The sequence below is a fragment of the Tupaia chinensis genome, unplaced genomic scaffold, assembly GCF_000334495.1.
Source record: "Tupaia chinensis unplaced genomic scaffold, TupChi_1.0 Scaffold000610_1, whole genome shotgun sequence".
Classification (NCBI taxonomy): Eukaryota; Metazoa; Chordata; class Mammalia; order Scandentia; family Tupaiidae; genus Tupaia; species Tupaia belangeri.
In genome coordinates this window covers 80,134-92,861 of record NW_006160129.1, presented here as the reverse complement: position 1 = coordinate 92,861, position 12,728 = coordinate 80,134, and the positions used below count along the sequence as shown (strand labels likewise).

At 45.4% G+C, this 12,728-nt stretch overlaps 2 protein-coding genes across 5 annotated transcripts in view; one reads left to right on the top strand and one right to left on the bottom strand.

The window, feature by feature from the left end:
- TNPO3 (transportin 3) overlaps positions 1–2,616 on the top strand; it is a 94,920-nt gene extending 92,304 nt beyond the window's left edge. For all 4 annotated transcript variants that reach the window (XM_014591724.2, XM_006158805.3, XM_006158806.3 and 1 more), the window contains one exon: positions 1,486–2,616. The gene's annotated coding sequence lies outside the window, so the exon portion shown is untranslated. The remainder of the gene's footprint in view (positions 1–1,485) is intronic.
- Positions 2,617–10,170: 7,554 nt separating this feature from the next.
- IRF5 (interferon regulatory factor 5) overlaps positions 10,171–12,728 on the bottom strand; it is a 10,267-nt gene continuing 7,709 nt past the window's right edge. Inside the window, 5 exon segments of the mRNA XM_006158804.3 lie at positions 10,171–10,878; positions 11,051–11,169; positions 11,254–11,646; positions 11,793–12,053; positions 12,209–12,242. Of these exon segments, the coding sequence (XP_006158866.1) occupies positions 10,633–10,878; positions 11,051–11,169; positions 11,254–11,646; positions 11,793–12,053; positions 12,209–12,242 (1,053 nt within the window). The 3' untranslated portion in view covers positions 10,171–10,632.

Here is a 12,728-nt window from a genome sequence, read left to right as displayed (position 1 = left end):
AGGAATGCCTGGGGATGGGGATGGGGGTAGTTTCGGTGCCCATTTCAGGACTAGTCCTATAGCTTGACTCAGGGAAGGATTTAACAGTTTAACTGCTCTGAGCAGCTGAAAGACACGGAACCCTGATTTTCTTGGCCAAAGCACCTAGACAGTTGTCAGCGTCCTTTGGATGCCATTTTGCCTCCATAAAAAGGCACTGTTGCAGAACGCTTCAGAAATATTCCTTCCCTCTTCCCTTGCAGATACATGTAGGAGGGTCAGATCAGTAGAATAGCTTTAACCTGGCTCCTGTGAGGAAAACAGTGCCGACCTAAAGTTGACCTTGCAATGTGGCACCCATCTCCTAAAACTGACCTTCTAGCCTCCTTGAGCACCGAGTTTATTCTTCCACTTGTACGATTTGAATGCCGAAATGCCAGGTTTTGACCGGGACAGATGCGGGGAAGGAGTAGCATTTTGGATGACTCCTGAGCATCACTTTTCTGTGTGTGCTGCTTTCCTTTTCCTGATTCTGAAGCAGAGCAGAAAGCTTAGCTGGGGACATTAAGGACAGGGAAGAGGGCTTGGGTGCCAGTTTCTTGACTGAGAGAAGAAAGGCAGCTCCCTGCCTACCTTTTGGTGTTGTCAGGAGAGTTTTGTCTCCTGGGGGCAGTTCCTGGGGAAACTGGAGTACTCGGGGGTGGACCTGTGATGAAGGGCTTGGTATGTGAAAGTGACCGTGCTCAGCAGTGCCCCGCCACAGGCAGTCATTTCTTTCTTTTTTTTTTTTTATCTATTTTTAAGGTTTTTTTTGTTTTTGCCATAGGACACATGTGCTTACTTACCCTGGGGAGTGAGAGAGAGTAAGAGGGAAAGCAAGAAATCACCCCCTAGGGGCGATGGCCACGCTGTATTCCCTTCTCTGTGCATGTCTTTATTTATTTTTTTTGAGGAAGCGATTTTTTTGTTTGGTTGGTTGGTTAGTTTTTTGTTTGTTTGTTTGTTTGTTTTGCTGTAGGGTACGTGCACTCACCAAAGAGGCAAAGACAGAGAGGCAGAAAATGAGAAATCACCCCTGGGGGGATGGGCATGCACGCACACATGCCTGGAGTGAGTTTAAAGCCACCAGTTTCAAGACTCAAACCACGTTCGATCACAGGGGAGTCTAGCGCCTTAACCCACTACACCACCTGTTGGCCCCCGGCTGTGATTTTTAAGCCACCCAGTCTAGCACTGGAACTGGACTCGGTCATGTGGGATCTAATATGACAAACATAATCTCTGTACTACCTGCTGGGCCAACATGTGGCATTTCTTTAAAGCTGTAGTTCTCTTGATATTACAAGTAAAATATCCTTTTAATAAAAATAATAATAATACTGAGTTCTTACATCGGAGTCCCAAATGAGGCACCTAAGCAGGTATAGAAACTTCTGCCCTAAGGCTTATTCTATGAAATACTATCTTCTGGAGCACAATTACTGACTCTCTTTTTTCTTTTGTCAGGAATGTCTTTTTTAATTAGAAGACAGGAAGAAAACAAAAACCAGACTGTGTCCCACAATCAGAAACCTCCATTGTGGCAGAGGGGCCTTCACCGCCACCAGGGCGTCCGCCAGACAGGGAGAGACTCCAGCCTCCGGAGGCCACCTGAGGAGTTCCTGTTCGGGGAGTGAGGGAAAATCAGTGCGGTTTTTAAAAAGATGGCTGCGGCCTGTCCGGCGTAGTGGGAGGGGAGCTGATTTCCTGGTGAACTTGTTTTTAAAAGGAAAAATAATTTTAAGAAAATAAAAAAGGAAAAAAAAAGGAAAACTACAACCAAAACCAGAATTGAAACATTCATCTGGTAGCAAATGACACACGTACACACTAACACGTGTGTGCACACAGAATGAGGAAAGTACACATTTTCTGTGAAACAAAAAAAAAAGGGGGGGGAAACGTGGTAATTCAAATGAATTAAATAGCTGTAATTGGAAGAAAGGGGTCAGGATCATCTCAAGGATTTGTTTGTCCTCTTTCCCCTCCCACCTGCCCTCTGTCCCTCTCTCCCTTTTAATGTAAATGAATAGACATTTCTGCTGCCTCCCCCATCTGTGCCCATGTTAGACTAGTTCAGATGAGGAGGGGTAAGCAAAGAGCCTGTTCTGTTTATGCCTGGTCAGAATGATGGGACTCGGCCTGCCAGGGTCAGAGTTTCATGTACATCCCAACCCTGACCCTATTCAATCTCAACACCCACTTCCAATCCACATGGCGTTGTCTTGGGAGGAAGAGCCAAAATAGGGGCAGGTGGGTTAGGATATAAACATGTACCCCGAGTTTAGTTTTTTTTTTTTTTTTTTTTTCCTTAGTGAATTATTCACCCACAGATATGAGAGGAAAAAAAGAGCGTAGGAGTATGGAGAAGAATGTTTACAGGGCTAACTGTACTTTATTAAAAAGTATGGAAATTATTTGACTTCTTGGGGGTAAGGCCGAAGAGGACAGCCCAAAACAAATTTTCATGTTTGGAAGGAGTGCAGCCCTGCACAGCCATGAGACATGAGGGCACTGTTCTGTCTGGTGTTGTAGCCAACTCAAGAACAAATCAACAGAAACAAAGAAAAGAAAAGAAAAAAAAAAAACAATAAATTTTTAAAATTTAACCAGTGTTTCTTTGTTTTTACTTCCATTTATTGTCTTCTGGCTTCAAAATGATACAGCTAAACCACATAAGTAAGTATCTTAGTTGTTGCCCTGTAGACACCTGGGTTTGGAGTTTAAAATGCAGGTCAACACATAATGCCACAACCCCATCACGCTGCAGGGAATGCAGCTACTTCTGCGTCTTTTTTCCTTCCAGTTCACCCTAGACCTCCTCATGTTATATTTTTACCCTTTTGTAAAACTCAGTGGGATTGAGAGGCTCCTTCATGTTGAGCAGAAGCACAGTATATTCTTCCCATCATGGCCCACCTAAGTAGTTTGTTCCCTACCCTATGGAATTGTTGGTCTTTTTAAATTTTTTTTAAAGCTTTACTGAAGTCTGACTACCATCTAATAAACCACATATTTAAGGTACACATTTTGATAAGCTTCAATATATGATACACTCATAAAACTTACTACAATCAAGATAGTGAACTTTTTACCCCTAAAGTTGCTTAGAGTCCCTAATTGATCCTTCCCTCCTGTCCCTTCCCATCCTCCCTCATTCCCAAGTAACACTGGTCTACTTTTTATCACCATAGGGTAGTTTGTATTTTCTTGAGTGTTCTATGAATGGGATCATACGTATGTAGTGGTGATTGGACTCTTAGCTAATAACCTTGACTGCAGAGCAGCATCTATGGGTAGTTTGATGCGCGGTCGACTACGTGGGAATCTCCTGACCCTTCCAATCCTCCCTCATTTGGTTCCCACACTGGTCTACTTTTTATCACCATAGGGTAGTTTGCATTTTCTTGAGTGTTCTATGAATGGGATCATACGTATGTAGTGGTGATTGGACTCTTAGCTAATAACCTTGACTGCAGAGCAGCATCTATGGGTAGTTTGATGTACCCGGCAGTGTTGATACCCCTCTGGCTTTTCCTTTTTTAAAAATAATGATTTTATTTAAATTTTAAAATACATTTATTTTAATTTGACCAGAGAGGGACAGAGTGAGAGAGAAAGAAAGTGAGAAAGCAAACCATCAGGTCTGGAACTCGAACCATGGTTGGCCACGTGGGAGTCCATTATCCTAACTACTATGCCACCTGCCATCCCTCTTCTGCCTTTTCTTTGCCATGTCACTACCTTTTTCATATCAGGACATAAATCCTCAAGCTACAGAACAATATTTGAAATTGGTGAAATAAGCCTTCCAGCATAACATCAATGGTACTCAGGGTTCTACTCTCTGAAGAGGTTTATGGGCTGGCCCTTTATGGCAGTGGTGAAAGACATGTGTAGGGATCCGGATCCTACATGGCTGCTTGTGGTTTGGATTTCAGCTTCAGAGGCTTAAAAAGGGTTTTGCACATGTACGTGCATGCCCTAAATACATCCTAACGGGATGGTGAAAGGGAGAAGGGATTGAGTCTTGACCCTACTCCATTGGTGTGCGCATGCTCGTTTGCTTGCTCTCCCTCTCCCTCTGTCTAAAGAAAGAAAAAAAGTATTACTAGAAGAAAAAAAACTTGAATGTGAAAGTGAAGTGTGATGGGATTCTGAGGATCAGCAGCACATCACCCCAGTCATCCCTCTCATGTTCTGGTTAAACAATAAAACCTTTCAGTCTTGTCCAACCCTAGGTCCTTACAACAACCTGATGACTTTGCACTGTTTAAGGAATTTGGCTTTTTTCACAGGAAGTTCTCTCTGGATCTGAAACGTGGACGACTCAATATGACCCTCCCTAGCCACTGAAAAGCAGCATGTGGAATGCATACCCTACTTGATGTCAAAAACAGCCTCTCTACTGCTAAAGCTTTGAAAACTGAACCGTGTCGTTTATAGTCAGGGCCTTGTTGCTTACTCTAAGCCTTACAGGTTATATGAAAGGGCTGTTCTGAAACAGTCTCGTGTTTTAGCATAACAAGGATACCTATCCCACCACAATGTAAAAGAACTGTTTGGGATTAGGCACTTCAATGTAGATACCAAGTCTCTGCAAGGCATTGTCCAGTGAAAGTAGAATGTGTGTCTCTTCATGTGTGCAGGTCAACTAGCTGCACTGGAACTTGCTGAAGCCACCTCCCCTGAAGTTGCATGATTGGATTAGCCACGGAAGTTTGGTCATGATTAACACATTACCCATTGAGGCTCTTCCTAGCAAGAATGTATTTAAAAACAACAACTTGTAATTTTTATGTACCTGTTTGAAAGGAATAATTATAAAGACCAATAAATGAAAATGTTGGATGCATAAGACTTAAGGGAACTTTTGTCTTTGAATTGGCATCAGCAAATCACCAGCTTACACATCCATCGTGTGTGGCCCTGGTTTAAGGAAATCATTTACACAGACGAAAGCCAAAATCCAGAGAAGTTAAACATCTAAGATGATGCAATGAAGTGTGCTTGCTTTTTTTGGCATTTATTACCAGCAAAAGAAAATTACCTTCCAAGAATGGTCCTTCATCAAAAATGGGGAAACCATCAATATCTTCTATCCGAAGAGTGAAAAAGGTAGTTTTTCATTTACATCAATGAAAAACTAAATCAGGGACCAGCAGATGGTGTAATGGTTATGTCACTGGACTCCCATGTAGTTGACTGTGGTTCAAGTCCCGGACCTGGTGGCTTGAAACACACCAAGCGTGTGTGCATATGTGCCCAATATCCCGAAGAAACTGGAGAAGGTGTTGCGGCATGGCCATCCTCCTTGTGTGTGGGAGGGGTGATTTTGTGCTCTCTGCTCTCCAGTGAGTGCACATGCCCTATAACAAAAACCTCTCTGAAAAATAAAAAAAAGCTAAGTCAGAGGGAGGAGTCTTGAATACAAAGGAAATATTTATCGTAGTTGGATACAAGGATGAATTTGGAGAAAAAAGAACTTGGAAGAGGAGAGAAACTACTGACTGCTAGAGAGATGGATGGTCACCGCAGGGCCATGAGCATCAACATTCTGTGGATTCCAACTCAAACACCTTCATAGGTCACTAGATCAAAGACCATGACCATGTTGTCCTGCCTTTCCCTCCAGAGTTTGTCGTCTGTTGCAACTGGCTACAACAACAGAGATCTACGGGAAGTAGCAGCCAGGTGTTTTTTTTTATTTTTGCAAAATCAAAAAGTTAGAAATCCAGGGAACATTTTCGGCAACTACTGAACCAACATCAGTACAGAGAAAGTTCATCAGGGTTGTGAAGTGCATGTACGTGGCTCTTCCAAATTTTGCAAATTGTGCTCTCAAAGACTGCTCCCCTATTCCGCAAACTTACATGCCTTTCGGGACAAGGCATATCATGAAAGGAGTGAAGCAGGCTGGGAGAGTATCGTGTTGAATTGTGAGAGTAGTCCCCATCTAAAGTTCTAACTGATTACTGCTATGAGGAATGTGAGAAGAAGTTTCCATATGTGCCAACTTTTTGAGGAAGCTGGAAGTCAGATTATGTGACATCTCCTAATTTTAAAGTGTTGACAACTAATTTCAATGTCAAGAGAAGATAGAATTGCACAGGCCAGTGGGCAGAAAATGTGCTAACCTTTGTAAATGATAGAAAAGCAGGACTCCTGACAAAGGGAGCTGTACCTAAGCACTGTATCCTGGTTGGTAAAGTTTCTTTAGGGGTACAGATGGAGAATTCTGAAATTGTACATACATGCAGTATAGAAAAGCAGGGGTGGGGGCTAACTGTAATAGAGGAACCATCAGACAGCTTCAGCCTGGCAATCAGGGTCAGCATCAACTGTGATAAATCATGTTGATAGCGTGCACCTGAGATACAGTGCAGTGAGAGTGACATTTCATCTGTGGTCTTCTTACAAAAACTCCATGAGAAACAACACAGCAGATAAACCCAAACTGAAGGACAGTCTTCAAAATACCTGACCAGTATTCCTTCAAGCCCTCAAGGTCATCAAAAATCAGTGAGAAACTATCACAGACCAGAGGATGAACAAATGTAATATGATTTTTTGGATGGGGTCCTAGAACAGAAAAAGGATATTAGATAAAAACTAATGGCGTCTAATTAAGTATGGAATTTAGTTAATAATTAGCTATCCATATTTTCATTAGTTGTGAAAATGTACCATAGTGGGCCAGCAGGTGGCGTAGTGGGTAAGGTGTTGGACTCCCACATGGCCGACCAATTTGAGTCCTGGACCTGGCAGCTTGCTTTCTCACCTCTCTCTCTGGTGAATGCACGTGCCCTACAGCAGATTGAGAAATAATAAATAAAATTAAGTAATTATTTTAAAAATAAAATAATAAAATTAAATAATTCCTTTTTAAAAATGTACTATAGTAATGGACGATGTTAACAGTTGCAAAAACTGGGTGTGGGGCATATAAGAACTCTATTACCTTAGTAACCAATCTGGGTTACTGATTGGGAAAGACGCATTTTTTTCTTTTTTTTGGGGGGGGGAGAGATTTTCACTATAGGGCGCGTGTGCTCGCCAGACAGACACAGAGAGACATAGAGACAGAAAGCGAGAAATCACCCCCCAGGGGGTATGGTCACGCCACAATCCCTTCTCCTCCATTCTCCTCTCGGGATCTTGGGCACGCATGCACACGCACCCGGCGTGAGTTTTAAGCCACCGGGTCCGGGACACGAACCGCGGTCGACTACGTGGGAGTCCAGCGACATAGCCATTACGCTAACTGCTGGTTCCAACGATGCATTTTTTTCATCGAAACATTTCATGACTTTCTTGATAATCTAATAAATTATTTATCCTTTTTAACAATCTGCCCAGGCTGCTTAACAATATGAAAAGCAACTGATAATGAAAAATAGCATTGAGATGTATTTCTCACTTGTCAGGTTGGCAAAAATCTAAACAGTGGACAGTATGCTCTGTTGGTGAGGCTGTGAGGAAATGTATTCTCATACAGTTATGGAGGTATATTTCACCAATAACTTGCAAACTTACATGCATACCAGGGTAAGGTCTTCAAAATGTTCATTAAGAATGTGTATTATTTTAAAATTATGCATGGATTTCAAAACTTCTCTGGGGACCAGCAGTTAGCGTAATGGCTATGTTGATGGACTCCCATGTATATGACTGCAGTTCGAGTCCTGGATCCAGTGGCTTAAACTCATGCCAGGCACGTGTGCATACAATGCCCAAGATCCTGAGAGAATGGAGGAGAAGGGATTGCGGTGTGGCCATCCACCCGGGGGTGATTTCTCACTCTCTGTCTCTCTCTCTTTTTTGGGAAGACGCAGTGTCCATAAAAAAAAAAAACTTTAAAAAAAAAAAAAAAAAAAAAAAAAAAAAAGCTTTCCTGCACCAAAAATAAGTCTGTACTTGAATTTTTTCACTAACTTTTTGAAGTCCCCTCATATTTATCCTTTGGCTCAGAAGTCCCATTTCTAGGGACCTATCTAGATGAAAAGGCATAAAGTATGTGCAAGCATATTTACTGCATTATTTACAATAGCTAATGATGAAAACAACTCAAAGACCTTTAATTGAGAGGCAAGGGGCTAGCAGGTGGCATGGTGGTTGAGGTGCTGGATTCCTGCATGGCCAACTGTGGTTCCAGTCCTGGACCTGGCAGCTTGCTTTCTCACTTTCCCTCTCTCTCTCTCTCTCTCTGTGTGTGTGTGTCTCTCTGATCAAATTAAAATAAATGAATAAATAAATAAAATAAAATAAATAATTTTAAAAAGAAAATTAAAAATAATAAATTTTTAAAAAATTTATTTATCATTATTTTTAATTTACTACAGGGAATGTGCACTTATGAGAAAGAGAAAGTGAGAAAGCAAACTTCTAGGTCTGGGACTCAAACTACAACTGGCCTTGTGGGAGTCCAGAGTCTTAATCACCATACCACCTGCTGGCCTCTGCAAATAAATAATTATGAAAAAAAAAAAAAGGCAAAACAAAAATCTGAATCTGACTGAGTCTCTAGAATTCAGAGTCTAGGTCTAAGTAACAACTTAGAGAAAATACAGGAAATTGAAAATTAAAAAAAGTTAAACACCACAGAAAGATAGTAAGAAAAAATGTTCCCTCATTTGGGAGAGAATGAAATTTCTCTAAATGTCTTAAATTTTTTTTAGAGAGAGAGTTTTGTTTTATTTTGCTATAGGGCACATGCACTCACCAGAGAGAGAGAGAAACAGAAAGAGAGAAACTACTCCCCTGGGGGATGGCTACACCACAATCACTTCATTCTCAAGATTTTGGGCACGCACATACACGTGCCCAGTGTGAGTTTTAAGCCTCCAGGACTCAAACCACAGTTGATTATGTGGGAGTTGGGTGACATAACCATCATGCCATCTGCTGGCCCCATGAATGTCTTAAAATTTTAACTAGCTAGTTGCTAAAAATTACTAGGTCGTCAGGAAAGTCATGACATATTTTTCTGTTTTTCTATGCAAAAATACATCATGACTTTTCTGACGACCCAGGAATTTCTTCACACTAGGTGTGTTTATGACTTACTCATAGATTTAATTTTTAAAATGTCTCTGTCTTTTAGAGATACATGCTGAATATTTACACACGAAATGTTATGTCTAGGATTTGCTTCACAATAATCTCAGGGTGGTGGTCGCATAATCTCAGGATGGGAGTTTAGATGAGCAAGATTGACGAATTGATAATCACTGAAGCTGCCACATGGGGATTGCATACCATTACCCCTTTCATAAAAATCTTTCATAATAAAAAGGTAAAATAACAATGACAATATGCTGTTCAAGCCACAGATTTGTGCCTGTGAGCCAGATTCAAACAATGAACTACCAATTTGTATGCACTCGCTTACTATTAATAGACCATGAATATGCATGAGGATAACAGGTGGTTAAGATCTAAGTGTAGCTGGAATACCAGCCTTCCTTTCTCCATTTCTTATGGGAAAATTGGTTTAGACAGGTTTTAGACTGTGTACATGTTTAAAACTCCATGCCTTTGCTTCGCCAGCTTCCTCCTGGAAAGCAAAGCCAGGTGAGTGTTTGTGAAGGCTTGACTGCCTCATCAGCCTGGAGGGCAGGCCCTCCTGTGGCAATGGCCCCACTCCAGAGGGCAGGTGCTAGGGAGAGGGCCAGCTGGCATCCAAGGAGGGCCTGGTGGAGCAACATGGAAGTCAGTGGTACCAGACAAGGAAAAAAAAAAAAAAAAAAAAAACACACAAAAAACATCTGAGTCTGTTTTTTTTTTTTTTAAGATTTATTAATCCAAAAATACATAATCTACTTTCTACTCCAGGTAGACTAGATGCTCATGAGAGGTGTTAGCTGCCAGCCTTAAGTCTGGTGTGATCACCTAAGTGCTCACATCTGACTCGGGAGGAAAAAGATGGAGCAGGCTCAAACGTGGACTCCCGGCAGCAGGCCCATGCCTTGCAGAGGTCCTCTGGGGGGTCATGGCCCACAACACTTCTTGTTCTTTTTTTTTTTTTAAGAGACAGTTTTGCTACAGGGCTTATGCACTTGCTAGAGAAACAGAGACAGACAGAAAGCGAGAAATCACCCTCCATGGGGGATGGCCATGCTGCAATCCCTTCTCCTTCAGTCTTCTCTTGGGATTTGGGGCATGCATGCACATGTGCCCCGCATGAGTTTTAAGCCGCAGAGTCCAGGACTCACACCATAGTCGACCACGTGGGACTTCAATGACATAACCATTATGCCATCTGCTGGTCCTCTCCTTGACTCTTTTTGCCAGAGGAAATGGGGCAACCACATTGTGGCCAACCTGAGCGATTCCTCCTGTACAATGAGGCCCCAGGATTGGGGAGTTCCTTACCCCTCACTGGGGCTGTCTCCAGAGTAACGCAAGCCCAGGAATATAGAGCCCTCAGAGCAAAGCTTTGCAGGGAGAATCTTGAGCTCAGGCCTCTTTTTCCTCTCCTACTTGGCCCAGATCCATTTCTAGGAACCCAGAGGTAGGAGCATGCAGCCAGCCAGGTGCCCTGTGCTGCTGCACCTCTGCACCAGTCCACACAGCCACCCAGTAAGCCCGAGCCAGTCACTGCCCACAGCCTTGTTACTGCATGCCCACGGGGTGCATGGGCCAGGGGCCCTGGCCAGCTCCAAGGCCTACCACAGGAGGGGCCTGTGCCACGGGCTGCAACCGCTGCTGGGACTGCCAGATGTGATGGAGCTCCTTGAACTGCTCCACCATACGATCTTTGAGGTCTGGGTTGGAGATCTGAAGCCGGATGCTATCAGCCGACCAAGAAAGCTCCCCTGAGAACATCTCCAGCAGCAAGCGAGCTGCTACAGGCACCACCTGAAGAACGGAGAGGAGACAGGGCAGGGAGGCCCATGGCAGAGCTGCCAGATCCCGCTGTGCGTGAGGACGGCCAGGTTCTCACAGACAGAGCCCCGCACCGCCACCTGGATTCCCAAGGAGTCCCCAGAATTCAGGGCAGTGTAGGGGCTGGGAGGGGAGGGAGGGGTACCTGTACAGTAATGAGCTTCTTCTCTCGGGGTTTGCAGTCAGGCCACTCCTCCCCAAAGCAGAAAAAGATCTCAAAGGGTGGTGGGGTATTCGTCTGGCCCTTCTGGAACAGGATGAGCTCTGCATCAAAATCAGAACCCATGGTCAGAGGCTGGAGCCATGCCCGAGGCAAAAGGCCAGGAGGAACTCGGGGTGAGGCCTCACCATTGAGAAAATGCTCTAAACTGAAGAGCTTGGTCTTGACCTCCCGCTGGATGGGGTTGGGGCTGGAGCCCTGAGCTGCAGCACAGGGCCCGCTCCAGAACACCTTGCACTGGCACAGGCGGATGGCGTAAAGGTCCTGGCCCTGCAGCTGAAGGATGAGCCCGCGGTCCAGCACATCCAGCAGCTGGTTGGTGTAGAAGCGCTGCTTGTCGCTGGGGATGTCCTCGGGGCTGGGGAAGCGCACTTGCTCCAGACTGACAGGCCCAAAGAGCTCCACCTGCTCCTGGGTGGCCTCCAGTTGGCTGTAGAAGAGCCGGCAGCCATGAGGGTTGCTGATGGTGAGGGCACGGGGTGGCCGCCCCCGGTACTGGAACTTGATCTCCAGGTCGGTCACTGTGGGGCAGAGGGTCAGCCCAGTGGTCAGGCCCAGCCTAGTCAGCTCCCTCTTCTCCCCCGACCCAAAGGGGACTCGCATAAACACCTTCATCTCTTCTTTGCCACCCTCCTTGCAAAGCCTACCCAGCCCCTGGGATCCTTACACGGCAGCATGTGGGGGCTGATCAGCAGGTCGGGCAGGAGTTGTTCGCTGGCAGAGGGCAGGCTGGCAGCCAGGGGCTCAGGATCCAGGACCTCAGAGAGAAGCTCCCCGAAGCCAGCGGGGTTGCCAGGGGGAGGGACCAGAAGGCTGGGATCTGGAGCTGGAGGAACTAGCACCCCAGGTGGCTGGAGAGTGGGTGACCACTTGATGTCTTCTTTAGGCAAAGAATAGGGTGCCATGGGGGGGACAGGCTGTGCTGCCTCTGCAGAGGGTGGGCCAGACAGAGCTATTATTGATGCTGCCTCCAGGACTGCCTCCCAGGCCCACCCACCATAGCCCTGGGCCTCCCAGCCTCTCCTCAACCCCCTCCCAGGTAAAGATGGTACCGCCCCCCAACACAGCAGCTCCCAGGCCCACCTGTGATGCTCAGGCTTGGTAGCATCCTCTGGAGCTGAAGGGAAGACGTAGGCAAAGGAGGGAGGAGGCCAGCGAGGAAGGGAGGACAGGTCATTAGATAGATCCCACGCAAAAGGAATTGTGCGAGAACCACGAGCCAATCCCCCAGCTGCCTCCAGGCCCAGGTCTGCTGACCCAGGCAGGCCATTAAAGTTCCCAACGCCTCAGTTTCCTCATTGGCCTCTTCCAGGGAGTGATACCTACCAAGCCCCAGCTGCTGGGAGGGTGGGTCAGACAACTTGTGAGCACACTGTGTGATGACAAAGCCCAGGAAGGGACCAGGAAGGGACCAGGAAGGGACCAGGAAGGGACCAGGAAGGGATCAGGAAGGACTTTGCGCCTCCTTCAGAATCTGGGGAGAAGGGCTCAGAGAGCCCTGCAAGCCTCCAAGGATGGGCTGCTCCATTCAAAAGTGGGGTGGGATGGGGAACCAGCAGTTAGCGTAATGGCTATGTCGCTGGACTCCCACGTAGTCGACCGT